This window comes from Cordyceps fumosorosea (genome assembly GCF_001636725.1).
Source record: "Cordyceps fumosorosea ARSEF 2679 chromosome Unknown scaffold_9, whole genome shotgun sequence".
Taxonomy (NCBI): domain Eukaryota; kingdom Fungi; phylum Ascomycota; class Sordariomycetes; order Hypocreales; family Cordycipitaceae; genus Cordyceps; species Cordyceps fumosorosea.
The window spans coordinates 407,050-434,367 of NW_017387309.1; the positions used below are offsets into that span (position 1 = coordinate 407,050).

General features: G+C 54.8%; 7 protein-coding genes across 7 annotated transcripts; 4 read left to right on the plus strand and 3 right to left on the minus strand.

Moving 5' to 3' along the window:
* Nucleotides 1–2,699: 2,699 nt before the first annotated feature.
* On the minus strand, nt 2,700–4,734 carry ISF_04304 (peroxisomal targeting signal receptor; the record flags this gene model as incomplete). Its single annotated transcript, XM_018847910.1, has 2 exons — nt 2,700–4,487; nt 4,564–4,734. 2 exons carry the CDS (start codon nt 4,732–4,734, stop codon nt 2,700–2,702), a joined length of 1,959 nt encoding a protein of 652 aa, XP_018704866.1.
* Nucleotides 4,735–5,389: 655 nt separating this feature from the next.
* ISF_04305 (Brix domain protein) lies at nt 5,390–6,313 on the plus strand (the record flags this gene model as incomplete). The annotated part of the gene is made up of 1 exon (XM_018847911.1): nt 5,390–6,313. The coding sequence occupies one exon, from the start codon at nt 5,390–5,392 to the stop codon at nt 6,311–6,313; it is 924 nt and encodes a 307-aa protein (XP_018704867.1).
* A 384-nt stretch (nt 6,314–6,697) lies between these two features.
* Nucleotides 6,698–9,218, minus strand: ISF_04306 (Amino acid/polyamine transporter I; the record flags this gene model as incomplete). Its single annotated transcript, XM_018847912.1, has 7 exons — nt 6,698–6,835; nt 6,890–7,106; nt 7,161–7,889; nt 7,955–8,015; nt 8,072–8,252; nt 8,320–8,709; nt 8,775–9,218. 7 exons carry the CDS (start codon nt 9,216–9,218, stop codon nt 6,698–6,700), a joined length of 2,160 nt encoding a protein of 719 aa, XP_018704868.1.
* A 1,640-nt stretch (nt 9,219–10,858) lies between these two features.
* ISF_04307 (Mg2+ transporter protein, CorA-like/Zinc transport protein ZntB) lies at nt 10,859–12,441 on the plus strand (the record flags this gene model as incomplete). The annotated part of the gene is made up of 5 exons (XM_018847913.1): nt 10,859–11,049; nt 11,114–11,301; nt 11,350–11,642; nt 11,696–12,121; nt 12,181–12,441. 5 exons carry the CDS (start codon nt 10,859–10,861, stop codon nt 12,439–12,441), a joined length of 1,359 nt encoding a protein of 452 aa, XP_018704869.1.
* A 200-nt stretch (nt 12,442–12,641) lies between these two features.
* ISF_04308 (Protein kinase-like domain protein) lies at nt 12,642–15,775 on the minus strand (the record flags this gene model as incomplete). Its single annotated transcript, XM_018847914.1, has 5 exons — nt 12,642–13,076; nt 13,138–13,408; nt 13,466–13,686; nt 13,744–14,017; nt 14,079–15,775. The coding sequence occupies 5 exons, from the start codon at nt 15,773–15,775 to the stop codon at nt 12,642–12,644; spliced, it is 2,898 nt and encodes a 965-aa protein (XP_018704870.1).
* A 2,312-nt stretch (nt 15,776–18,087) lies between these two features.
* ISF_04309 (hypothetical protein) lies at nt 18,088–19,505 on the plus strand (the record flags this gene model as incomplete). The annotated part of the gene is made up of 5 exons (XM_018847915.1): nt 18,088–18,234; nt 18,307–18,411; nt 18,467–18,849; nt 18,905–18,969; nt 19,033–19,505. The coding sequence occupies 5 exons, from the start codon at nt 18,088–18,090 to the stop codon at nt 19,503–19,505; spliced, it is 1,173 nt and encodes a 390-aa protein (XP_018704871.1).
* Nucleotides 19,506–22,097: 2,592 nt separating this feature from the next.
* ISF_04310 (hypothetical protein) lies at nt 22,098–23,276 on the plus strand (the record flags this gene model as incomplete). Its single annotated transcript, XM_018847916.1, has 1 exon — nt 22,098–23,276. One exon carries the CDS (start codon nt 22,098–22,100, stop codon nt 23,274–23,276), a length of 1,179 nt encoding a protein of 392 aa, XP_018704872.1.
* Between the last annotated feature and the right edge of the window lie 4,042 nt (nt 23,277–27,318).

Below are 27,318 nucleotides of genomic sequence, written 5' to 3' on the forward strand. Positions count from 1 at the left end.
TTGGGGTTTTGTTTTTTTTTTTTTTTTTTTTTTTTTTTTTTTTTGCTTCTTCTATTCTTTATTTCCCCTCTTGATACTTGGAGCTGATCAGCCATCTATTGATTGGTAACGTCGCAAAATGCCTTGAACAAATTATACTTGCTCGCTTGGCGCCGCGGGAATACCTCAAATGATGATGATGCCCCTACAGCAGCCAGCCAGCCCAGCCTCACTGCATGTCATCCATCGTCAATAGTGCAAGCCCATTCACTGATTGATGAACCCGTCGACGACCCGTTGCGGTCTGCCCGGGTTACTCGTCACAAAAGAGTATATTGGCGTATTATTACTGCGGCGTCGCCCGTTGGCAACTTGTCTGCATGCTGCTGCCTGCTGCTGTGGCGCACGCCCATCTCAACGTCTAGACCCGGCCGGCTGCTGGAGGCTCCGAGGTCAATCTTGCTTTCCTTGCCTTGTATCTTCTTCTTTGAGGAATCTTGTCCATCCAGGGTCAGGGTCTAGACTACCAGTAGTTACTCTCCCATCTATGTGCAGCCATGCTTGCCAGCCAGCCTTGTCCCTTGTCCGCCCGCGACTACCACCAACATGGGTCAAAAACGGTACATCTCCGAGCTCCGGGGCTCACCATTTCGGCCGGATCGACTTGTTTCTCCCCAAGTTCACCATCATCATTCCTTAGCTATCCGTAGTCGCCACTGATCAAGGTCGATTTCCGCATATCCATGCACACAGCTCCAACTCCAACTCCAACTCCAACCACCCCCCCTCCTCCGCGCATCTGTTCCGCGACCTACTCAACAGGGTTCCGGTTCCATATGCAAGCAAGCAAGCAAGCAAGCAAGCAAGCAAGCAAGCAAGCAAGCAAGCAAGCAGGTAGGCAGGCAGGCAGGCAACCTCTTCTTGTCTTGCACAAGTTCCCAATACGTTGTACCACTCACTCACTGGGCCGCTCATGTACTCCGTGCGTCTTGTGTCTTGTCCGACACGCCGGGGGTCTCTTCCTCCTCCCCATCCTCACTCACACACATCTCTCCCCCTTTGAGTAAACCCGTCCGGGAGGCGCGCTGCACGCCACACTGCACTTTCCACATGTCTCTCTCTTTTCTCTCTCTCCTCTACCAGTAGTTCTGCCTCCCCCTGCCCGCCCCCACGCTGTCGCCGGCGCCGAATTGCATCGGATGTGTGCGTCGTGGTGGCCGCGTCACTCGTCGTGGGTGTCGCCAGACCCTGGCTTCTTTCAGCTTCTTATTGGTCATTATCCGGAGAACCTGGCCACCGGATCAGGAACGGGGGTGATGACTGTGATGAGGTGACAAAAAAGCCCCTTCTCGGTGTAACGTCCTTCCGAGGCTGTTCTTCTTCTTCTTCTTCTTCTTCTTCTTCTTCTTCTTCTTCCTCTTCTTCTTCTCTTCTTGGTCCAATCCTTTCCCTGTTGGGCGGTCACGGAGTTCGGGACGCGATGTTGCGGAATGTGTTCCGTTCACATCCAAACGCATCGGCAATCGACAATCACATTCCAGGTGATCGGTCTCGCCCCATCTCCAGCGATCCATCACTCTTATTATAATTAAACTACGGGACTAGAGGAACTCAAGTCACACCCGAAAGTGCTGAGGCGACAACGTAGATGCCACTTTCCAGCAGCTCATCAAGCACGATGCCGTTTGTTGTCCCCCTCAAGCGCGCAAGTCACGGCGCCAACGAACTCCCCCAAGTAACCGATTTGCCATTGCTGGCACAGGTTTTTTTTTTTTTTTGCCTACAGGTTGTCCGTACCTGTTCACCAGCCACATTGTCAACATTCATCCAAGAAAGTGATGAGATTGTTTCAGTTCTCTTCCGCGACAGGTACACACACCCCTTTTCCCAGAATCGCGGAATCCCCGTTGTCTCATTCCTCTCTTGCCGTCATCGTGCGTCCTCTCTTTTGTCGCAGGCAAGCCACGCCGTAAAAGAAAGAAAAAAAAAAACGGAAAAAAGGCCCAAGACACGGAACTGCGCACCTGATCACGGGCCTGCGTCGTCACACAAACTAAAAAGTTTGCTCGACTTTCAGCGAACGAGCGAGAGAACCCCTACCCGAGGGGTCGTCATCAAAGACCTCTGCCAAGCCGACCGCCCATGACGCCTGCCAGGGGACATGAAGTGGTCAACCTTTGTACATAGTATCCTCTGCATCCGGACTGTTGGGCTCTCGTGGCTTGGTGATGGCCGAGACATGTCTTTATTCCCGTCACACGTCGAGATGCCGCAACTTTGGACCAGGGAATAAACCCCGAACATGAAGCAGCAAAGTCTAAACATAGTCGCAGCATACGTAAACATGTTTATTAATCCAGAAATAAAACATCCCCGCATGTCGCTTGGGGTCAGTAAGACGTCCACGCTTTCATGTTATGCCTGCGTGTTGGGACGCTCGGTATCTGACCGGGGTCATGGACAAGCCCAATTCACCAGGGTATTTGCGTCCAAAGATTAAATACGCAATAGAAGCTTGACATTGGAAAATTGAAAGTGAATGTATTGAAATCCCCAGCATGCATACCATACCAGTGCTATCCATCCCAAGCGATGCCATTCATTCTTGTCCGTCCCCCAATGCCTTGAACCAAGAATCCTCATTTTTATTCTACATGTACATTGGAGGACACTTCATCTATATGCCCCTCCTCTAGTATCCCCCCCCCCCTCTCTCTCTCTTAAAAGTCAAACTCGGAGCGAAACACGTCCGGATCCACGCCCGGCACCGTCTTCTCCGCCAGGTCCCTCCGGCCCATCTGCGTAAACACCCTCCGCAGGGTATCGTACAGCGTGCTGCTCCTGTTCTGCGCCGACATCCTGTCCAGCGTCTCGTCCACCTGCGCCGCGCTGCCCTCACCCAGGATCTCGTACGCCTTGCTGCGCCCAGACTTCTCGATCGACTTGTGCATCTCCAGCGCCGCCAGGAAGTGGCACGCCGCCTCCTGGTGGCAGCTAATGTTGATGCAGCTGACGCCCAGGTTGTAGCGCGCCCGCACAAAGTTGGGCGACAGCGACAGCGCCTGCTCGTACGCGGCAATCGCCTCCTCGGAGCGCCCGCTGTTGGCGAGCGTCGCGCCGAGACGGTTCCAGAGCAGGTGCAGCTGCTCCTGCTGGTTTGTCGTGCCCAGCTCCGACGAGTGCAGCGCCGACTGGAAGCAGTCCACCGCCTTGTCGTACTCCTCGGCCCCGTAGAAGAGCACGCCCAGCCCAACCTGCACGTCCGGGTCCATGTGCTCCCCGTCCGGGCTCAGCTGCGCTGCCCGGATGAACAGCTCCGTCACCTTCTCGTGAAGGATCTGCCGGTCCGTGAAGCCCATGTCCGCCGGTGGGTGGATATCCTTGGGATCTAGGATCGTCGGGTACTTGACCGACAGCCACCGCTCCAGCGTCCGATATGCCGTGCTGTCGTAGCCCTCGTTGGTATAAGACACCGCCAGCCCCATCAGCGCGTCTAGGTTGTTGGGGTCGTGCTTGAGCGCCTGCTCCAGCGCCCGGATCGCCGCCGTCTCCTTTTCGTTTTGCGCCTGTGCCGACCCCAGGTACACCCATGCCTCGACGTGCTCCGGATTCTGTTGCACCGCGGCCTCGAACGCCAACGCTGCCAGGGACAGGTTGCCACCCTCCTTCATGACGCGCACACCCTCCTCAAAGGCGTTCTTCTCGTCCTTGAAAAAGTTCTCCTGCTCAAACATGTAGTTCTCGACGACGGGGTCGCCGAAGCGGCCCCAGTCTCCGAGGCCTTGGAGATCGGGTATCATATCGTTCGTCCACTCGGTATCGAATTGGTCGAATAGAGATTCATCTTGAACCATGGACCTAGCAGCAGCTGTCTCAGCTTGTATTCCTCGCCAAAGGGATTCGAAGTCACCGAACTCATTTGTTTCGGACTGGATCGCCCGGTCCATCTCATCCAGCTCGCGCTCGGCGGCGCTGGCTTCCTCGTTCTCCTTGGCCTTTTCGGCGGCCTCGGTCTGGTCCTCCAGCTCGAGCTGGGCAAACTGCTCCTCCCACTTGCTGTCGTCGAGCTCCACGAGCTTGCCCTTACCCTTGATATCTTGCGGTTGCTGCTGCTGCTGGTTGCGCATCTGCTGTTGTTGCTGGTACATGGGCATCATGGAACCGCCCATGCCGTACCCCATGCCCATGCCCATGCCCATACCCATACCGCCGCTCATCATGGGGCGCTGCATCTGGCTGCCCGACATGTTGGCCTGCATCGGACTGGATCGGGCGGAGGAGCCTTGGCCGTTCATGTTGAAGCGGGCAAACTCTTCTGCGCTGAAGTGAGCATTGCTGGGCGGCTTGAACGCCGACTCCATGCCGGGCTGGCTGTTAAAGTCGTGTGCCCACGTCGGTGACGTAGAGCTGGCGCGCATAGGGGCATGTTGGACGGGGTTCATGGCAGGACCCTGCATGGGGAATTCTTGCTGGATATTGGGTCCGGCATTGAGGAAGCCGTTCATCATCTAGAGACCGAATCACGGAACGATTAGTAATGTCACAAGCCTGTAGGTGGTATGGGTGGGCGGGTGCGTGTCGTACCTCATCTTGGGGAGCGTTGGCGCTCTGGCTGCGGAACCCATTTAGTTGGCCACCGGGCCCGCGACCAACGAGGCGATCGCGTTGTAGTGTCTTGTCATCTTGGACGTGCTTCTGGAACTGGCTGAGAGGGTTGGCTGAGGATGAGCACTCGGCGCCACCCATAAACGACATGATGGCGGGGGGAAGGGACTGAAATATCTCGCAGGGCGGGGTGGCAAACAAGAACGGTAAGAGGATTTCTGTGTCGTCGCTGGTGTTTGGCGATGGCGTGGTTTGTCGGATTCACAGGATGGAAACAAAAGATGCATAAAGGAAAATGACAGAAGATGGGGAGAATCAGAGGTTGGGGTACTACGTAAGGACGGAACAGGTGAAAGTTGCTAGGTAGGCTAACGCTTGTGGCTCGGCCTGGACGTGGGGAATCTTACCGAGGCAGGCCGGTGTCCGGCCCGTCCATTTGGCAGTGACAAAAGGCGGGTGAAGCGGGCTTTCTGATTATGAAGCATCGGAGTTGGGCAGTCCACGTGACTGCGGGGAACGGCCTTTACCGATTGCCTACTTGTGCCTACCTGAGATTGTCGGAGGTGCCCACTGCAGATTAGCGCAAATCTGATTATCGATAAGACATTTTTTCTCCAACTGGAAAAAATCCCAGAGGCTTGTCGATGAGTTTGTTGAATAGAACCCACGCAGCCAACATCGAAAACAGTGCGCCACCAAGATGCTTCGTCAAGTGTAAGAACTACCGCCTGCTCATCCCGAATAATTGACATGGACTAAGAGTCATTCCCTCAGAAAACCCCGCAATGCCCGCTCCAAGCGCGCCATGGCCGCCCGCGAACCCAAGGCCATCGAGAACCCCAAGACGTGCCTGGTGCTGCGCGGCGGCAACTGCTCGCAGATTGTTCAGGACGCGCTCAACGACTTGTACTCGATGCACCAGCCGCACGCCAAGAAGTTCTCCAAGAAGAACCACATTCACCCGTTCGAGGACGCCACCTCGCTCGAGTTCTTCTCCGAGAAGAACGACGCCAGCATGCTGCTCTTCGGCAGCAGCCAGAAGAAGCGCCCGCATGCCATCACCCTCGTCCGCACCTTCGGCTACAAGCTGCTCGACATGCTCGAGCTGCACCTCGACCCCGAGACCTTCCGCGCCATGTCGCAGTTCAAGAACAAGAAGTTCTCCATCGGCCTGCGGCCCATGCTGCTCTTCGCCGGCACCGCTTTCGAGAGCCCCGTCGCCAACGAGTACACGCTCGCCAAGAGCTTCCTGACCGACTTCTTCAAGGGCGAGCCCGCCGACAAGATTGACGTCGAGGGCCTGCAGTACATTGTCAGCTTCGCCGTCGAGGAGTCGTCCTCCAACGGCGAGGTCGAGGCGGCCAAGCCCCAGATCCACATGCGCGTCTACCTCATCCGCACCCGCCGCAGCGGCCAGCGGCTGCCCCGCGTCGAGGTCGACGAGATCGGCCCGCGCATGGACTTTCGCGTCGGCCGCATGCGCGTGCCCGACGAGGCCATGCTCAAGGAGGCCATGAAGACGCCGCGCGGCCTCGAGGAGCGCGCCAAGAAGAACATCTCCACCGACACCATCGGCGACAAGCTCGGCCGCATCCACATCGGCAAGCAGGACCTCGGCACCATGCAGACGAGGAAGATGAAGGGTCTCAAGCGCAGCAGGCTCGACGACGAGGAGGTGGGCGTCGAAGATGTGGCGGAGGAGGAGGCCGCCAAGCGCTCCAAGCAATAAATGTCTACCTAGCTTCGGATGAAGGCCAGAACATGGGGGGAAAAGTCACAAGATATCTGTCAGACGTTGTTTTTTCAACGTTGTGCATCATGGGATTGGCGTTACTTGGTGTATCGGGGCATTTAATTCATTACTTAGAGTAGTCATGACCAAGTCATGTTTCTCATGCAATCAAGTTCCCTACGTAGGTAGCGATTTATCCGTGAAATGTTGTTTATAGATATGGCAACTAGCAAACCAGACAACCAAAATGGGTAATGGTTTGTTGATGTCTTGCCTATTCCACGTCGCATCACACACCTCCGCAGAAATGTGAAGGAAGCTTTCTATGGGGTAGGAGTCACCTCAACGGTAACCATGCCGAAACTCTTCAAAATTCAGTGTCTAGCTAGCGCCTAGTCGAATGTCATGCAGCTTTCTAATTTTCTCAGCTACCCGATCAGGGTTGCTTAAATCAACCAGCGACCAGCTGCCGCCGCGAAAGACTTTGAGAATAATGCACACCACGAAGAAGACAATTTGCTACCGCCTCGTCAGAAGACAGTGATTGGACGTGACGCATTGAAGACGACGTACCAGGAGAAACGTGGATAGAAACGGGGTCGGATGGAACTTTTTCCAGAGCAGCGCGCTGTTGGCCACGACCAGGACGAAGAGGCAGCCGGCGAGCGCCATGTAGCCGAGAAATGGCTGCATGTGGCTTCGATACGGGTAGTCGCGGTAATGTCTCTGGTCCCAGCGGCGGACCTGGGAGAGCTCCCACCTCTCGAGCGCCTCGCGATGTTTATAGATGCTGCGAGTTTTCGTCAGTCAGATGGGGCTCCCTCTAGCAGTCAGTCGAACATACCAATGATAGTACCGGATAAAGGCCCAGCACTCAAAGGCCCAGACAATGATGACGGAGGCAGTGGACATGGTGGCAAGGATCTCGATGAACATGGAGATGTTGGCCGACTCGCCGTGCAGCTGGAGGAAGGGCACCCAGCAAAAGGATAGCGCGGAGAGGATCATGGCGCGCATGGGGACGCGGTGACGGTTCGTCTTGCCGAACCAGGCGAGTAGCCGCAGCGGCCAGGGCTGGCTGGGCGCGTCGTCGAGGCGGGCGACGAGGCCAAAGAGCGCGCGGGAGGCGACGTAGAGGTTTGTGCCGGCGCAGGTGAGCGCGGTGAAGACGAGGAAGTTGTTGAAGACGTGGTCAAGCGGGGAGAGGCCGGCCTCGATGGCGATGGCGACGAAGGCCGAGGTGGTGGTGCCGGAGGAAGAGGATGACGATGGGTTAGTGGTGATGCCGTCGCACTTTTCGTTGGCGACCCAGCTGAGACGCGGCAGGCGGCAGTCGTCGCGGCGGATGTTGAAGGAGGCGAGCACGCCGGCAAGCACGTAGGCGATGGTGGCTAGTACGGGGATGTAGACGGAGGAGAAGCGGACCGTCTCCCCAATGAGCAGCTCCTCGTGTGAGCGCTCGCTGAGGTCCGAGTTGGTGCGCAAGTTGCCGTTGGGCCAGCGCGCCTCGAGGGCCGAGGCGGCAACGACCTCGACGCCGACGTAGGCGAAGCTGGCGATTGAAATGGACATGCTGGAGAGAGTCAGTAGAAGGAGCGGATATTGGGGTGAGGAGTGGCTTTGTGTATGTCTGCTTACGCGAGGCTGTTGAACCAGCTACTGGCTGCGTTGTGGTCGTATTCGATGGGATGGTCCCAAACTAGAAATGTCAGAGATGTATGTAAGTTGACTGTGGAAGAAAGCGAGGCGTCCTACATCCGGCTCCGATGATTTGGTGGGTAGTGCCAGCTATGATCATCTCGTCAGCAATGACCCTGTCAGAGAGGGAGGGAAGCAGCAGCCTACCGCCAACGTTGATGGCTACCATGCAGCAAATGACGACCAACAGAAACACCACTTTGATACTACTGCTGATCACCTCGAACCATCCGTATATCTGTGCAGCACTCATTAGCAAACCTCTGTCCCGTTTCGACAAGACACCTACATCCATCCCAACTCACATCAATCCTGAAGCAGTTTAGGAAGACCAGGAAGCACGGGATCAGGAAGTACAGCACGGCGCCGTCAAACGCCTTGTTTTCCGGCTTCCAGTAGTGGATCTCGGCGGCCGAGGTGGCCACGAGCGCTGCGAACGAGGCCGCGTAGGTGAACCAGTAGGTAATGCCGATGGCGATGCCGAGCTCCGGGTCGACGAACTCGCTGACGTAGACGGACAGTGCGCCGGGAATGGGCCAGATGCACAGCATTTCGGTGATGCACTGCATGACGGCCCAGGCGAGCACACCGGGCAGCAGGAAGGCGAGCAGCGTCGAGAGCGGCCCGCCGAGCTGGAGGATCTGCCCACCGCGCCAGTACATGCCGGTGCCGAGGGTGGCGTTGACAGCGATCATCTACGGAACGGCACGCATGCTGTGTTAGTCTCGGGGGAGGGCTGGCCGTGGACTGGGTGACTCACAGATAGATGGATGCCGCGCAGACGCCGGTGCACGAGCCGGTCCTGGCTCGGGGTGACGACGATGCGCCGCTCCCGCCGCCGGACCACTGGCTTGGGCGGTTCGTCGCTCGGTTGGGCCAGAGCGTGGGAGGAGTGGTCTGTCGTCATGGATCGGGAGTCCAGGGGAAGCGAGCCGGTCACATCCCAGCTGCTGCGCGTGCTTGGGTGCGAGGCGGCGCCGCGCGAGGGGTCCCGGCTAGGACTCAGTCTGGCCGTGTCAGGGTTCAACCGCTGCGAGGGGTTTACGTGGTCGTCGTCGCTCCGATTGGTAGGCCTCCCATCTTCACGGCCTCGTGGCTCGTGTATGCTGGGCAGCGGGCGGAGCGCGATATCGCCACCATGGCTGTGGTCATCTCGCAACTCGTCGAGCATAGGCTCCGGTGAATTCGGCCACTGAGAAGTCATTGCGGCGACAGTGTCACTTGCTGATCATCTTGGGTTGGCTACGAAAGGCAGTGAGAAGCAGAGGTCAAGTCTGTGGACGAATGGGAAGAGATTTGTTAGAGACGGGGAAGAGATTTGGACAGAGACGAATGGGAAGAGATATCGAGGGTTTTCCAGGTGAATCTTATCTACGGATATTATGCCGTCTGCAATGCTCGAGGAGGGAGGGACGACGTGCCAAGCGGCAAGGCCGCTTGATGACCTCGGATCTCAACGAGGCTGTACTGGTACGTACCTTGGTCTATCTCAGCTTCAACTCTTGCGCCGACCATTGGATGGAAAAGTTTGCAAAAGGCGCAAGGCGAGTTCGTTTGACCTTGCGAACTGAATTAGAACCGGAACAATGAAAATAGCTCGCAATGCCTTGCATAGGTAGGTGATCGACGGCGACTGGCCTGCCTCGCTGCGCCCAGCAAGGATCGTACATTTCAGCTGGCCAGCGCCACCCAGTCCAGCCGCAGATTATTTGCTGCAGCTTGCCTTTTTTGGCCGCCTTGTCTCTTGCTGGCTGTCGGCGTATTCCCCTTGTTTGTCCATCTCGCCACATTCGTGCAGACGGCGGACGGCCAAGCAGACGAGCTGCTCTCCAGGCAGCCAAGTTGGAGCTGGCAAGATGCAGACGCAGAAGAGGGGGAAAATCAGGCCCAAGAGAGAAATTTGGCGATAAACTGTCACCGGTCGACGGATCAAAAGCGACGTCTTTGCGAGAGGGCGCACTTTTGAACTGAACATCTCATCCTGTCGAATGCAAGTTTGGCCAACGAAGACTACGCCATCATGGACCAGCAAGTCTGCCAAAACGCATGCGCGAGATACCTGAAGAAGACAAGCCTCCAGTCGCTACTGGAGAGCTTGTTCCCCCCACAGACTGAATTCAATATTCGGGTAATAAGGATTCCTCCCCCCTAACGGGCGGGGGCTACCTGGGGACGACCAGAGATGGGATGAGAACTGACTCGGAGAATAGATGAGAAATGACCAGTGGACGTTTACCGCCCCACGAACATTATTGACAGTACGTGCTTGTAGTTGTGAATCCTTTGCCAGATTTTCGGGCAATTTTCCCAGGCTGACGAATCTAGCATGAGATTGAGTACGACGACGCACCACCAGCGGAGGAGACCTTTGCGTTTTGATACTTGCTAACAACGGGCTGATAGCGCCGTCCGAGATGATTGACGACGGAAACTCTTGCAAAAAACGGGAAGTCGCACCGGGCTTTGGCATCAAAGCGGGAATGCTGTCCAGATCATCCTGTGGGCTGTCAGGCTTTGCGAGGCTAGGTGGCTATGCTCTGTCAGTCTTTCAGTCTGTCTCAAAGGGCACCCCGCGAGGCAGACCACCAAGTGAGACGGCCATTCCGTACAGGAGGGTGAGTGAGGGGAGACCAGCGCGGACTGAGGAGGACAAGGGGTTAAAGCCTTTTTCGCTTTTTTTGTTGAATCGTGACATACCGCTGTAGTACATTGCCCTGTACAAGAATTCCATTTTGCCTCTGTTGGCATTTCTTCATTGCATATAAAATCCGATCCAGCATCACCCTGCTGCTTTAGTTTTTCCTACCCAACTCACCTCCGACTTCACCCGTCTATACTTACCTCATGGAATCGTCTAACCCAGAGACCTGCTGCGTCAACAGCGTCAGAGATCCCGTCCAGGTGCTGACCCTGGCGGCTGCGCCATCGTCCTCGTCGCAACAGGCGTCCAGTGACCTCCAACTCTTCCGCGACGGCCCTAGCCTCGACGAGTATCTCAACAGCGCCAAGGGCCTGGATTATACCTGCCGGTTCATGTTAGTTTAGCCCTAGGTACCTGGCTGCTCAGCCTAAGACGCCCACGCTCACCTCCCTCATCAGCTCCATCTGCCAGCGGAACTCCTGGCAGCCGCTGCAAGTGACGAGGTCCATGCTCGCTCTCATCATCGACAAGCACGGCTTTACTCCCAATCTCCGCAATCTCACCTCTTGTTACTACACCAAGAACAATGACTTGGAGGAGTCATATTGTACCCCATGCACTGTCTCGACAGACGGGCCATGGCTCGGTAGGTTGTCTCGATGCGCGATCCTTACCACTTCTAACGACCACATAGAAGTCTTGTACTCCATCCGCTACCCCGAGTTCAAAGAGAGCGAGAAAAAATGGGCGATCCGCCAGACAGGCATTTGCCATCGCATCAACACTGAGACGCGCCAGAACATCCTCCTCCTTCTCACTCCCACCCCCAAGTCCAGCTCCCATGACGCCCTCTACGAGCACTTGACAAACCCCAGCAACCAGTACACCAACAATACCTGGTTCTCGCTGCACGATGTTCTGTTGAAAACTCATCTCTCTGCCTGGCGTTCCTTTAACAAGGCTTGCGAGGCTGAGTTCCTCCCTATTGTATGCGACGAAAGCCTTTCACCAGCATCATCCCCGAGCTGACCGTTTTCCAGTCCAACAACACCTTCGCCGCATACATCGATGAACCTCTCCGAGTTGGATATGACCAGCTCAGCGCATTGTCCAGCCTCGAGGCGCGCTTCCTCAAAGTCACCAGCCTCGTTGGCAGCACCGCCACGCTCCTCGACGACCTCCAGGAGCTGCTCCGCGCCGCGCCCGACGTCGTCAGCGACCACCGCCGCCAGAGCGCGCTTGCCGGCAGCCTGCAGAACCATCGCCGACACTGTGCCGCCTACCTCCGGAGTGCCGCATATCTCAGGGACAGGGTGCAGGCGGCGGCCCAACTGCTGGCCAACACGCAGTCGTTTCGCGACCAGGTGATTGCCAACGAGCAGAACGGCAACATGATGCAGCTCAACAGGAGCGCCGTCTTCATCACCACCTTGACCCTCATATATGCGCCGGCTTCCTTTGTCGGGGTAAGTAAAACGACAGCGAACGATTCTGGCCCAAGCTTCAACTAATGATGACGACGCAGACATTTTTCGGAATGAACTTTTTTGCCATGGACCAGCCTAGCAGTAGGATCATCTGCACAGCCATGATTTGGATATACGTCCTCACCACCCTGGCCTTGACTATGGTGACAGTCATCTTCTACTACTGGCTGCTGCGCCACGACGGCGTCCTGTTTGGCCGCCTCGCACCCAAAATCCCAGTCAACGCGGACTGGAAGGGCTTCGTCCGGCGTTTTACGAAACTTGACAATTCTGTTGAAATGACGTCACATCGACCTTGATGTTGTGGTTTTGGGGGGTTAGTTAATCTTGATGTTGTTTGCTTTCTCGGACCAATCTTGATGCTGTACGGTTTCTCGGGTCAATCTTGATGTTGCTATCATTTTTCGGGCCTGTTTTCTCTCTTTCATTTCTCTTCTCACGATAATTTCATTTCTCCCTTTTGTTTCTTAATTAGACGTAAAATATGGCGTAACTATCATCACTGCCCCTGTCGAGGAATGGTTATCTTGTGAATGGCGCGCCGACTTGCTCCAGTCAGAGAGGCAACGATGATGAGGGTCTTGTCGGTCGACTCGACAGCCACGGCCACGACATCATCGCCCACGAAGAGATCGGGAATTTTTACAAGCTCGCGCACGTCCAGTGTCGGCGAGAGGCGCACCTCCACGAGCATCATATTCTGCTTGGAAGAGACGTTTCCAATGGCAAATAGTTTGCCCGTTGGTCCGCTGTTGAAGAGCTTCGCGATGCGGTAGTGCGCAATGTCTCGCTGATTTTCAGCACGGACGATGTCAGGCTCGTCAAACTTTTGCAAGTGGAAGCGCTTGCCGCGAGTCACGATTGCACACGTGTCTCTGTCATTCACAACACAAAATGTGGTAAAGAAGCCTGACGTGGAACTTCCATCAAATCCCTTTTGCATTGGTTAGAGGGAAGGGGTTGTTCAAGTCTCTTCTTGGAGTCAGGGTACTTACAAGGGACACGATATTGAGGGTATCTACTGTCGGGCGGGCTGGAACCACAGACTGATCCCTCCAGATGTGGGCGACGGGAATCTTGTGCTCACGAGTCCGTGCCGTCAACGCAGGCCGCACGACAACATAGGCGTCATCAGCATCCGACACGGATAGGTGCTCAATGTCTGCTGCCGGCCAATCAAGCTCAATGGAATTATTCAGCAGTCCGTGAGAGCTAGAGATTCCCACAGTTTGTTGTGAATTGGGGTCGCTGCTTTCTGGCAGATTTCTGAAAGCCGTTAATTGTTACCCTATTTGTAGCAGAAGCCACCCCACCAAGACGTACCTCAGCTCTTGCCGTATTAAGGCAATCAGGCCAGGCAGGCTGGTATAGACTAGCGTTCCTGGTCCACGCATTTTTGACTCGTCCCTCATGACGAAAGCGAGCGTCTTGTTGTTTGGCGAAATCGCAAGGCTTCGAATTGCCAAACCGTCGAGAGAGACGCGGTAAACGGTGGTCAGGTTTAGGTCGACGTGTAGGCCACCCTCCAAGTCGAATACGTAGAGCTTAAGTCATGGACATTAGTGAGTCATTGGGTCTCAAACGAAGAAGCGCACTCTTACAAAATTCTTGCCCGTCGTCGACGCGACGAGATATCTGTTAGTCAAGCATATGCTTTGCAAAAAGCAGCATTCCTCGTTGGGCAAGTTCCACTCGCTAGGGAGCGTGCTGGCGTGTTCTTCGGTGAGGGAGAGCGACTCAGATGTGTAGAAGACAATCTTGCTGTTGGTACAGTACGCGAGGCAGTTTGCGTTTGGCGATATCGCAAGGCCCTTGAAGTCGTCCGAGGAGGAGAGACGGCGACTAATCAGTCTGGCGGCAGACGGAGACTTGATCCTATGGCAGCCAATGTTAGTCGAAACCAAGTATATGGAAGAAAGTAGCTTCATCGACCTACTTTGAAAGTGCGAGTTTTTGCTTTTGCTCCTGGATAAAGTTCTCCAATCCTGCGGCCATGGTAGACGGAGGCGCGTCATTATTGATGGCATCCTGCAGCATCCTATACGTTGTCTCCAGCTCCAGCTTGACCGCCCCTGCGTTGCACCGCTCGCTCTCCTTGATCCGTAGCACCTCGTCCTGCAGAAACGTAAGCACGCGTGCCAGCGCCTTCCGCTCTCCGACGCAGGTGTGAGGCACCGCGGCGACCAGCCGGTCATGCCAGGCCTTGACCACTGGATGCATCTTGTGGGGCTTCATTACCTCTGCGCTGCGCAAGAAGAAGCGGTCTGAGCCGTCGGCGCGGCGGTGCGCCTCGCGCGCGTACCCGTAATCGGTAACGCCCTCCGCGCCGCCGCCGAGGTATGCAAATACGACGCTCAACACGCAGCCAAGCGACCAAACGTCGGCGTCCGTCCGCATGCGGGGCTCGGCCGCGATACTCTCCGGTGCCTGCCAGGTGCCCTCGCCACGCCTGTTGATGGTTGCCGGCTGCGACGGGTCCTGCATCGGCTTGCGGCGCTGGAAGAGGCTTGTGAAGTCTCTCTCGGGGGGGCTGCTGGGATTTCGGGTGCGCATCTTGACGCGCGCCATGCCGAAGTCGCTCAGCTTCCACACGTTACGGCCGTTCTCCTGAAAGATTAGCACGTTCTGGGGTTTCAGGTCCATGTGGTAGCACACGAGCTCCTCAAGCTCATCGGTCCGCATGCCGCTGTGTAGGTAGTTCAGACCGCTCGCGAGGCCAGCCGCCGAGTAGACCACGTCAGCCCTATCCTTGAGCCCCTGCGGCGCGTTGCGTTGCTGCTCCATCATGAACGTGTGCAGGTCGCAGATGGCGAGAGGCATGAATAGGCTGTAGCTCTTTTCGATCTGCAGGGAGCCCCAACTTTGCACGATGTTGTGCTCGCGCTTCTGCATGTTAGAGCTAAGTATCGTCTTCATGATTGCGTACTCCTCGCGCGCCTGGTTCACGTCCTTGATGATGTAATCCTTGCGCGCCATGTCCTGCGGTCGGCCGTTGTACGCCTTAGCCGCCTCGGCAAAGGCATCAAAGAAGTGGTTCTTGGCAACCTTGACGTAGTACACGTGGCCAAAGGCGCCCTCGCCACGACCATCCTCGGCGAGGTACGGCAGCCGCTGGCAGCTTGCGTCCTGCACCACGACTTCCTCGCGGTTGCGCAACACGACGGCACAGAAGCACGCCTGGTGGCTGAAGAACTTGTCGGTCTCAATTTCGTCCCCAAACAGATTGTTGAGCTGCGTCCGAGTCAGCGGAAGCAGGCTCCCGAGCTTCCGCTCGTCGACGGGGAAGAAGGGCCACGCATCGGCGGCGACGAGCCGGTGCAGCGCGGCGTTAGCCGCGCCGAGGCCGCAGGTCGCGAAGACGAGGGTGCCCCAGAAGTTGAAGAGCTTCCGCGCCCCGACTCGACGGACAAACTCATCCTCGGACAAGGTCGTCCCGCCACCTGACACTGGCTGACCGCCGGTCGGTTCGAGACAGCGAAATAGTCGCCTTAGAAGAGCGTGATTGTCGTGTTGAAGCAGGAGTTTGATGGCGCTGCGGGGTGCAAATCTTAAGTTGGGTTCATTTTTCCTCTCTAGCTTGTCGAAAATCGCTCCGTATATTAGCTTGCACGTTTCGTCGTATGAAGATGCCATGCCACGCAAGAATCGGGGGGGGGGAGGTTGGTTGGAGACGGAGGCGCGACAGGTTACTGTTTCTGGGCAAGATCTTGGCGTTTATGTTTCCTCGCACTTTGCTTTACGAGGGAGAGGTATGATTTCGGGACAGAACTTTGCTGTAGAGCTTGTTGTGGTGATATCAGGAGAGGCCGCCAGGAATCGTTCACCAACATTGGAAGGGTGAACTGCGAGGCCGCCCGTGCAGGCACCGTCAGCCTGACACCACCACAGCGCGAGCAAAGTGGCATGGCTGAGACCTGGATGCCTGTTGCTGACTATGGGAGTGATGGAAAATCTGCGGCTGAATAAACCTGCCACAGTTGTGATGTTTTAACGAAAGGCATGGGCTTTGGCCTTGAGGCGCACGCGACCGGTCTCTTGCATATACGAAGTACTGGGTTGGGTCCAGGAAATTTTCTTGCAATAACGATGATAATGATGATGATGATGATGAGGTTTTTCGTGATGTTGATTGCTCTTGACTAATCTCTAATTCTGGCCCGTTTGCTGTGCATGAATGGGCCAGTATGGAGTAGTTGGGAGCAGTCAGGACCGAGTGGAAGCTAAAAAGCGGGGATTATTGTAGCTTAGACCAATGAAAGCTCACTATTCTCCACCAATTCTTGCAGGGCTCAAGAGATGACTTGCAGCAGGCTTTGCTTTGGGATGAAGCCACTCTTTGCAAACAACTCGGGCGACAAGCCATCCCATGTCAAAAATTGTCCTGGCAAGGGCCCCCGGTGATTGATTGCCCGCTCGGATCATGAGCGGAATCTCGGTATCTGTTCCTCAACATACGATTACCCAGATGGGCCCTGTCAGAGTGACAGGTCATGGAGCCATTACCAAAGCCCGTTTAACTGACTAACTAGTGCAGGAGTTGAGTTGACAGCCAGGCACGGGTCCAAGCGGGAACGGAACGACGGCCTGTAGCGACGAACGGCGGGTTGCGAGTTGATCTGGGAAGAGATGCATTGGCATACAAAGTATAACCGTACCCCTTGACACATGCGACCACCTACATGCACCCCGCAAAGGAGCCCGACGGTCTGCCCATTCCCCATCACTCCGTTCTGTGAACAGACGGACCAAGCTGCTTGGCTGTGTGTGCATTGACACTGCTTCCATGCAACGATGCCACTCAGGCCCCGTGTTTAAAGTTATCCATCTTCACCAGAATTTGGCGGTGACTACCCCACGCCGTTGCATCTTTGATGGGGATGGTGGCCTTGCGCACTGCAGTCAGTCCGTACTGTTCTGTACTGGCTATCCGCTGTCCGCCGAGGGTGTACTCTGTAGCTACAGCTCTCAAGTCTAGAGCTATCCTACCTATGTAGGTAGCTAGCTAACTAGTTGAACCAACTAACAAAACTAACCAAAACTAACAAAACTAACTACATGTGCCGCGGGCCAGGCCTCGGAACTGGACGGCTACCGCTGCCAAGTACATAGCCTAAATCAAGTTCTTAGCGAGTCATGGACTGCCAACTGTGACCGCGTTGTGTGGGATGCGTGTCTGAGACTTTCCCAACTAGACAACTGACAGCTGGGCAAGGCCAAGCTGTCAACCTATTTTCCCCAAGCCTCGGCCGGGATGGGGCTTTCCGTGCCTCTTGGCAACCCGAGTTGGTTGATTCCGCCGAGGCTCCCCTTGCTTCGACCCCCCTTGCCGACACATCACCACGGCCTGTCAGTTGAGACTCGAGAGCTTGTTGATTGACTGCTGTGTGTTGTCCAACGGAGAAGCCGGAGAGACAAGTCTTGACAAGGAAATCCTTGTTCACCGCGCGCCCCTAACTAACTAACTAGCCCAACCCCTGAAGCCAAGACACAGCCCAATAGACTGCTGGTGCGCAAAGACAACTCCATAGGGCGCTGATCCTCTCGATGTCGGCACTTGGCAACTAACCCCAACGAAAACCGGAGCTTTATTTAGTAAGAAATTCAACCTAATAACCTAACTAACTACTCGTAGTTATAACCTTTCAACTGGGGAAACAGTGCGCAGTGTCCGCCGGAGACAAATACACATCATGTCTCACTAGTTGTGTGGAGCTGCCCAGCAAATGTTGTCTTCATTTTAGAGTTTTAACTTGCTGTTTCCCCCGTCGTTATTATTTCTCTTCTTTGTTGCTATTCTCTTGTACAATAATCTGTGTCGCGAGTTTCCAACCTTTGCTCTCACACAGCGCCGCCTTCGTCTTCCACCTGCAGCCGCATCATGTAAAGCCGCCCGTCTTCCACATCTCCCCGACTTTTGCCCGCCTTGTCTCGGAGAACGCGACAACATGACGGCGAACCGCGGCAACGAGTTGCTAGGGGTCAACATTGCCTTTTTCATCTTGGCGTCTTGCACAGTCTTGATGCGATGCTACACCCGCGTCTTCATCTCCAAATGCTTCGGGCTCGACGACTGGCTCATGGCCCTCTCTTGTGTATGTTACGCGGCCCCCTTGCCCCTGGGAGTGCGATCATGGTAATATCGCGGCATGCTGACCTTTTGGCAGGTCTTCTTCCTGGGTTATGTGATTTGTTCCAACATGGGAGTCCACTACGGGACGGGCCAGCACCGCGATGACTTGACCCCCGAAAACTATGTCACTGCGAAGAGAGTAAGTGTCGTCAAGACTCGCAAGCTTGGACGGCAAAGAAGCTCACGAGTCCTAGTTTTGGTTCATCTGCTACGTCTTCTTCGGCCTTACCATGATGACGGCAAAGCTGTCGTTCGGTTGGCTTTTGCTGCGCATAGTCTGCGTCAAGGAGCATAAATGGATCATCTACTTCACCTCGTTCTGCGTTGTCGTCGCCGGAAGTGCCTACTTTTTTGTCACCGTGTTCCAGTGCCAGCCAATCGCGCATTACTGGAACGACACCATCTCTGGCCACTGCATCCCCATACACATCTACGTCGCGTTGGCATACCTATACAGTGCCGTCAGCGTCGCGACTGACCTAATTTTTGCGCTGCTGCCAGCTTTCATCATCTGGCATCTACAAATTCGCTCCGATATTCGATATGTGTTGATTTTCTTGATGGGGTTGGGCTGCGTGTAAGTTGTCTCGTCGCCGTTACAGACTTGTTGCTGACGCGGCCATCGACGCTAGGGCGAGCATTGCCGTACTCGTGCGTGTAGCCTACATGCATACGTTTTACGATCCCGATTTCCTATGTAAGATGTTTAAGTGTCATTCATTCATGCATTGAGGGCTTGAGGGCTGACCCGGATCCGCAGGGGCGACCACGGATATTGCCATCTGGTCAACCATTGAGATGGGACTGGCTCTCAGCGCGGCCAGCTGCTCGACCCTGCGACCGCTGGCACGGACGCTGGGCTTCAATATCGGCTTCACCGACTACGGCTCGGCGGGCAGCGAGGACGCGCACCACGAGCTGCGCCGGGCGTCGCAGCCGGCGGCCAACCGGCGACGGAGCGGGCTGGGCGCCGGCGTGTTCAACGCGTCTGGGACATCGCAGGATACGCTCAACGCAAGCCACACGCGCGACAAGTCAAGCAGCTCACAAACGGACGGGAACTACGTCGTGTCGACCTCTGGTGGTGTAAACGAGCTCTCCGAGGCCGACCTTGAGCGGGCTAGAGACGTTTCAAATCCGTCGCGAGTAGAAGGGGCGATGGATTACAGCACATCGAGAACTTCGGAGAGCAAAAACCTATCCAGGCATATTACCGCGGAACTGGGACCTTGATTAATGATTTTTGCATTATTGCATTATTTATACCCATTGTCATGACTGGCATTTTGATTTCATCTTGGCATATACTTACCCTGGAGGGAAGAGGTGTTAGCCCAACACACCGCACGATATATACGTGTTGGATAATAAAAGTTTTTGTTTTTCATTTCACATCATGGCAGGAGTGGATAGCTCATAAATCACAATTTTTGACGAACGCATAAGATATTTCAATGCCTGCATTGCGGTGCCAAGCCTGGGGTTATTCGGTTCTTGCGGACCAACATGTTTGGAAGTGGCGGGGCAGAGTGGCATCATGGTTCTTGGCCGATCGATGCGTTTCCTCCGTTTGAAACATTTACGTCCATCGCCGCTCGTTGACGCCGAACAACCTTGCATCATATCATCGCCGTCTATATCACATATGACGATAAATGGAGAGTTCAAGAGAATGATGCAGCTTTTTTTTTTTTACTTACCCGCAGCGTGATTCACCGCCAAGTAGCTTGCCAGCCGTTGGCAGTGACTTCACCAACCCCGTTTACCGTTTGGCGACATTCCCGCGACTCATGACGAGCCCACCACCTTCGCCACTGTTGGTTGCATCGTACGCTCTCACCAGCAGCGCTACCTGCCGATTTTGGTTATCTGGGAAGAACTTGCCGAACGATGGATGCCTCTCCACCTAGAAAGAACTTTGGATCGGGATCAGCACGACCAGGCCGGCCCAGCGGCCTTCGTCACCGTTACCGATCGCTCGCTGGGACAAGGTCGACACCGGTTACTGTCGGTGGCACCGCGAAAGTTTCATTCCACAGTTGCAGAGTCCAGCATGCATCATCTAGTCGGCTGCCTTTACGTCATGCTTGAACAAAAAGCACAAAGTAACTTGGTAGAAAGAGGCTGGCAGCACTGTACTAACATATGACGCTACTGACCAACACTGCGAGACTTGACTGACTGTTGCAGGTTGTAGATGACGTTTTGGGGAGATTGAAACAAAGAAGAGCAGCTTCGTGCGTCCACTCCACCATAAAGGCCAGCTTTGCACGATAGTTACAGGGTGACGGTCGGTAACAGTAACGGCCATTCAGGTTCTTGTGCAACGACCGAGTTACGGACTGTGGCGAGGGAGAAAATGCGACAACGGAGGAAAACGGTCGGCAAACGGTTGACACAGGAAAGCCACAACGACCCCGCAAGTTTTACACACCTGCTCAGTTGATCAACAGTTTCGAGTCAGTTTTTTATTGTACTCGAATGGGTTGCATCCACGTTCAAGCCACACTCAGGAGGACAAAAGAACGAGAGAAACAAAAGAAGCGCAGGAAAAAAAAGACGCTGTGGTCCCTTGCAGGCGGCCGATTATGGTGGTGTGGATGTGGCCGCCCTCAACGACCCTCACCCTCACCCCCCCTTCTCTCCACCTTCTCCATCGCGCGGGCTCTTTCTTCCCGTGCACCAGTAAGTCTTGTGACTTGCATGTCATGAAATTGTACTGAACTGACAATGAAGAATTGATGCAAGCGGGGTTAGAGGGCATATCTCACCACAGAAATACCCTGCAAACGTGAATGATATTTCGCAGAAAGCAGGTACAGCACAGGGATACAATACACAATTCCGGCCTGCAGCCTGAAAAGATGAAACATCGACACAGAGGGACGGCGCAGCGCCATTGGTCGGCGGCAACCGCCAACTGGCCAGCTAGCCAGCAAACCCCTGGTTTAAACCATACCGGGCTAGAATCGACAAAAAAGAACGGACCAGTCACAGGGAGAGAAGGACAGAGGGAGGCTATATTGGCGGGCGCTGGTACGGATTCTGAGGGGCATTTTTAGGCTCGAAATCGGACCCCATTCGCCTGCGGAATGCCCGATTCGTGATGACCATTGGCCGAGGTCGTGGCGGGAACCCGGCAAGGAATGTAGCCCTCGTCCTACAGGAGCGCGCAGCGCAGGGAGCCGCTCTTTGCAGATGGGGTGGTTCAACAAGCCATGCATGGTTTCACCGTCAGGGGTTCTTGCAGAGCCACAGACATGGAAAGACAAGGCAGAAAAGGAAAAAAAAAAAGAGACCAGCAGAAGGAAGCAGAGAGGTCAGAGGTCATGCTACCGCCGGCCAACGTGCCCATCCATCCATGATGGGGTCGGTCGTCCCCAGCTCAGGTCCCGCAGAGTCAGCCTGAACGCTCAAGGTAACCCGGTCCTGTCAGTGCAGTGAGCTCAACATATGTATATATTATCTTGCTGCCGCTCCCAAGCCTCTCGTCCCTTCTTTCTCTTCATCCACCACGGAACACTTCATTCCCTTTTTTACCCTTGCAGACGGCACTGGTGCCCGGTCCAAGATTCGTTTTCTTCACTCCCTCGATTCGACAGCATCCCATTCCTTCAACCCAACTATCCTCGCCTTGCGCAGGTCGCCCTCATTCCCTCCGATCTCGAGCTTGCTTTGCAGTGTTTCACACACTACCACCATCCTTTGCGTGACCGTCAGGCAACCAGACGAACCTCCGTCCCATTCCCATACAGACCGCAGTGCGGCTTCGACCTTCCTTTTCAACTCTCTACTTGAACAGCCTTCCCCCCCCCCTTCGCCAAGATGAAGACTTCTACTCCCGTGGCTCTTCTCAGCCTCATCAGCGGCATCGCGGCCCTCCCGTCCCTCAGGAGCGTCCATGTTCGGGACTGCAAGGCCGGTCACCTGGTCTGTCAAGGCCAGGCCCTCTTTGGCATTTGCAACCTGAACAGCAAGGCTATCTTCATGAGCGTCGCCGAGGGTACCAAGTGCGTCTGCTCTGGAAGCGACTGCACCATTGTTGCCGCGGCTGGCCCGGCTCAAGCCTCTCAGGGCCCTGCTCCGACTTCCCAGCCCGCTGCTGCTCCGACTTCCCAGTCCGCTGCTGCTCCGACTTCCCAGTCCGCTGCTGCTCCGACCTCCCAGCCCGCTGCTGCCCCGACCTCCCAGGCTGCGCCGCCTGCGACTCAACCCTCTTCGACGGCTGCGGCGCCGCCTGCTCAATCCTCCGCGCCGCCTGCTCCGTCTTCTGCCCCTGGTGGTGTCTTCCAGGAAACTTCTATTTCTACGCCGCCTGCCGCCACTCAGCCGGCTGCCACCGCTTCTCAGCCGGCAACTCCCGCCGGCACCGCCGGCGTCGATATTGGCCTCGGCAAGGGGTACTTGAAGGTCTTCCTCGGCACTGGCGCTGCCTCGTCCGGCTGGCCTGAAGAAGACCAGTGGGCTAGCTTTGACTCATTGTGGGCGGCCAACGAGGCCAATGTCCTCCCAATTGGGTGTGGCGCCTTCGGGCAGGCAAACGACTCTCCCCAGGAGATTGCTGACATCAAGGCGGCCATCCTGAGCGTCGCGGCGTCATCGGGCGTCGACTCGCGCTTCATCCTCGCCATCGTCATGCAGGAGTCTAACGGCTGCGTGCGCGTGCCCACGACCAACGGCGGCGTCCGTAACCCGGGCCTCATGCAGTCGCACGACGGCTCCCACACGTGTGACGGCGTCAACCCGTGCCCCAAGGAGACGATTCTGGGCATGATCCAGGACGGTGTCGAAGGCACCCCGGCGGGCGACGGCCTCAAGCAGCTCCTCGCCAAGGCTGGCGGCACCGGCGCGCAAACTTACTACAAGGCCGCGCGCATGTACAACTCGGGATCCATCGATGGCAGCGGCCTCCTGGAGGGAGGCGGCGCGACTCACTGCTACGCGAGCGACGTTGCAAACCGCCTCATTGGCTGGAGTGAGGGCGTCGGCGGCTGCCGCCTCTAAATGGCTGTACCTTTGTGTAAGCACAGAGACGTGGTGCCTAGGAATTGTTTCGTGGATGTACTTTTTTGGTTGTTTTGCTCTTCTCTTCTTCACTTCTATCCACTCCCTTCATTCTATTCACTCATTTTCCCTTTTTTTTTCTATCCTCTCGCTTATATAGAATATATGCTCGCACAATTTCAAGTGTTAGGCCGTTTGGCGCACAGGCGCTGTCGGAAAAATTTACACACGATTACACGAACAAAAACGCACGGGTCCTTTAGTGAAGCAAGCGCCTCGTATATGGCATGTTGGAAGGATGCAGGAAGACTGGATATGTCGTGCATCGTTGGAATGGAACTCGAAGAGTGAGACTTTCACGCGTGGGCCCTTTGTCCTGGGGCTCGCGTGCCGCCAGGGGGCTGGGGGACTTTTTTGGTGTGAGAATCACGGACCATTGTCTTACTCTTGAAAGTCTTGCTTTACGAAATATCCGTTACTTGATGTTTCTATTTGTGTAGTATGTAAATAGGGGGGCCACACGAGGGGAAGTTCTTTTTCACAGGCTCTTCTGTCGCACAAGTCTGATTGGATAGGGCCATCCCCTCAGCGACCTCTAATACTACTGCCAGGCAGTGCAACCCAGGCGATACCAGCAGCCATCGCACGGTATGTACGTCTTGCTGTGAAAAATCGCTCCCAGCCATCTATTTTTTTTCTTGGGCTCGCTTCTTCGCTTATTGACTCGTGCTACGTGGCCTCTGGCGGTGAGGCTGTTGAAGAAAGCTCAGAGTTGCGTCACTTGGCAGACTCTTTTGAAGTGAGCCAAGCACGGCTGGTTCAAAAATGAACAAACAACGTGCCCATCTGAGACAAAAAACAATCTTCAAGGAAACAAATCATTGGGGAAGCTCTTTCATCGATGCAAGGGGTGCCACACCTGCAGCTCTGCATCTCATGCGACCGCCCGCTACCAAATCAAGAGCTTGAGAGTGAAACTGCCCGAACAATGAGTGGCTGCATTATGCCATGGTAAAGAGCGAGTGTTTTTTCAGGCCGCCGTTGGGACGGCCGGATTACGGGCCTCGGGAGATTTAAGGATAGTCAATCAAAATGATGAAGCAGCGTAAAAAAAAAATAAAAGAAAAAAAAAGAGAGCGTTGTAGGATGACAAAAACGCGCCGCAAAGGTTCTGGACCTTGGGCAGCCTGCCCCCTCTTGGAGTCCTAATTTCGGACCTTGCCAGGAGGCCGCCAAGGCGGCTCTGTCCGGACCGACCAAGATTAAATGCATATATAATGGTAGGATGTTATAGGTAGTGCCCCCAGAGGCATTATAAGAATGTTTCCGAACGTCCTTGGCCATCCATCCATCGCCAAGGCCGCTGGCTTCCCACTGTAAATGATCGGACACAGGTGCGGCGCCGGCCCCAGAACGGGCGTCATGCGAAGGTGGGCGTCTGTCTACGCGAGGGCAGAGATACTTGGTAGCGCGGTGCTCCTCAAATCAGCGTCATGTATTTTAGATGACTGACTATACGTTTGAGAGCTTTGTGTACAAAGCCGACGACGGCCTCGGCGGCAGTGCGTGCGTTGGCCTTGTGCTTGAGTGCTACCAACAAGTGAGTAGCTCGCCATCAGGCTTCGGAAATTAATCACCTTTCGTGTGAGGGACGGTAATAAGACCAATAACTGCGCAGATATTTTAACGACAGCCAAGGATTGCGTTTATTAATTACAAGCGCTTTATCATCAGACGAAGCGTACATAATATGGGGTAAAGTGCCCCTTGGTTAAATTGAACAGAGCCCCAATTCTGCTGTCATTGTCATCCTTGACGTTTCAGCTAAAGACGGGTTCAGCAACAGTTGGCCGAGTACTTCTGGAATCCTTTCTATTCCCTAAATCTTCTTTTGCAATATCAGGGTTTTAATAACATGTCGAATAAGGGAGTGTATGAAACGGCCTTGGTACCCGAGTACCTTGGACCAGCCACGTCATTTCGTTATTTTGTTGTAAAAAAAAAAAAGAATTTAGAAAAGAGTTTCTCATACGAGTACAAAACAATAACTTTTATTTTATAATAGCAAACTCATTATTAGAAAGCAAATTAACTTAATGAGTGTAGTAATTATCTAATCGAAAGCACACATCCTAAGCAGTAAAATAGTAAGAGGAACAAACAAGGCAGACGGAACGACCAACACACGAAGCTCCACAAAAAGGCAAAACTCAGTAAAAAACGGAAAGGAAACGGAGACAGAGACAAGTCGAAACCAAGGAAAGCGTACAAGACAATACAACCACTAGCAATTTAACGCCAGAAAGTACCAATCCCAGAATTCAATCGGCCAGCCAATCAAGAAGGAGCGCGTGAGATGAGATACGTTACCTGTGTAATGGAGATGACATTCTTCACATGATAATGAGTGTGTGATTATAAGACGTAGAGGCGTCCGAGGAGCCTTGCAAAGGAGTGCTGAACAAGACGGTGGGTTCGTAGAGAGCGAGAGAATAAAACAGGAAACTGTTCAGGACGACCAGGAAGGGAGTGGAAGATGGCGCCAAAGTAAAAAGTTGAGAAACGAGAGACTGTTGTACACCCCAAACAGTGTAAGTGGTAGGTAGGCGGTAAGGACAGCGTGAGACGACCAGCGTGAAGCAATAAACCAGTGTGTGCGCCGGGCAACTTGAGTGCGCCAGGCACCATGATGAATCATAGCCAATGACGGCAAAAGCGAATGTTGCTCGTTTTGTAAAAGGAAGGGAGGTGCAGACTTTGTGCAGCTGCCCGCACTTGACGTGATGTCCCAGACACCGACGCGTATGCAATGGCTTGACAGAGACCAGCCAGGGTGGAAAACGCCTGCAAGTCTCGACAAGGTGTTTCTCGTGCAACCAGGCACCTAGATGGAAGCGCAAGGAAAATCGGTTACCAGCACCGCAGTTTCAACTTGCACGCGCGGGCACGGCGCGATTGTCGTACCCAACGTTGCAAAATCACGTCATGGTGCGACGTGTTGGTTTCTGTGAGGTGATGCCCAGCACCACGTTTGTGCAGTCGTATGTTGTTCAAAAAAGGAGTGTTTCAAAAAGTTGACAACGTTTATTTTCGATTTCGTTGCGTTTCATGTTTCAAGTTCGTTGAGGCTCTTTTGCCGTAAACTCCGGGCGATGCGCTCCCCGGCACGCCACCGGTAGGCCGGCTTCAGTGGTGGTGGCGAAGGTGGTTAGCCGCCGACATCTTGGAGATGGCGCGGCCGCGTCGCAGCTGGTGCAGGACGACGTTATGGGATTTGTGGGTGCTCAGAGGTATGGCGTGGGTTCCGGCGACGGCCAGCGCCAGGAACATGAGCGCGAAGAGGGAGGAAAACAGAGACATGCGCGACGTTGTGATGTCGTTGTCTGTCAAGAGAGGGGAGGAAGAGGAGGAAGATAAAGGGAAGGAGCAGAAGGACGAAAGGTGGGTGGAACTATGCGAGCATAGAGCCTATTGAGTAGGTCCTCAATGGATTGTATCTCTTTGTTGTAGGTTGTTGTTGTTGTTGTGGTTGATGCCGAAAAAGTTAGGAGAGGGCCTCAGTGAGTCTTTATACATGTTGAGATGCACCTTTTTTTTTTTTTTTTTTTTTTTTAAATCTGGGTCTACCAGCCTCCTCTAATGTTGACTCCCGTGATATATCATCTTTGACACTGCAATATGCCCGGCCGAGGTGGTCGGGGAGGCGGCTGCGACTGGAATGTTGGCGGCCGAGTCTCCATTGTTGGGCACACCAGCCTCGCGCAGCGATGGAATTCTGGGCAAATTCGGGGTCTGCATGACGTTTTTCTGTCGAGCCCTAAAAGCCTGAGGGAGGTGTTTTCCATAGCCAGCTGAACACCCTCCCATTGTTTCCTGAGACCTGGGTCGAGATTCGGCCTGTGAAGAATGCGCGGGTGCCGACCAGCCTCTTTGGCTTGCGCCAATCATGTCACCGATCGACTCATTACTCATTCGTGAGATATTATACAGCTAGTATATTTCAATTAATAGGATGGCTTGTTCGTCCAGGCAAAGCGTCATT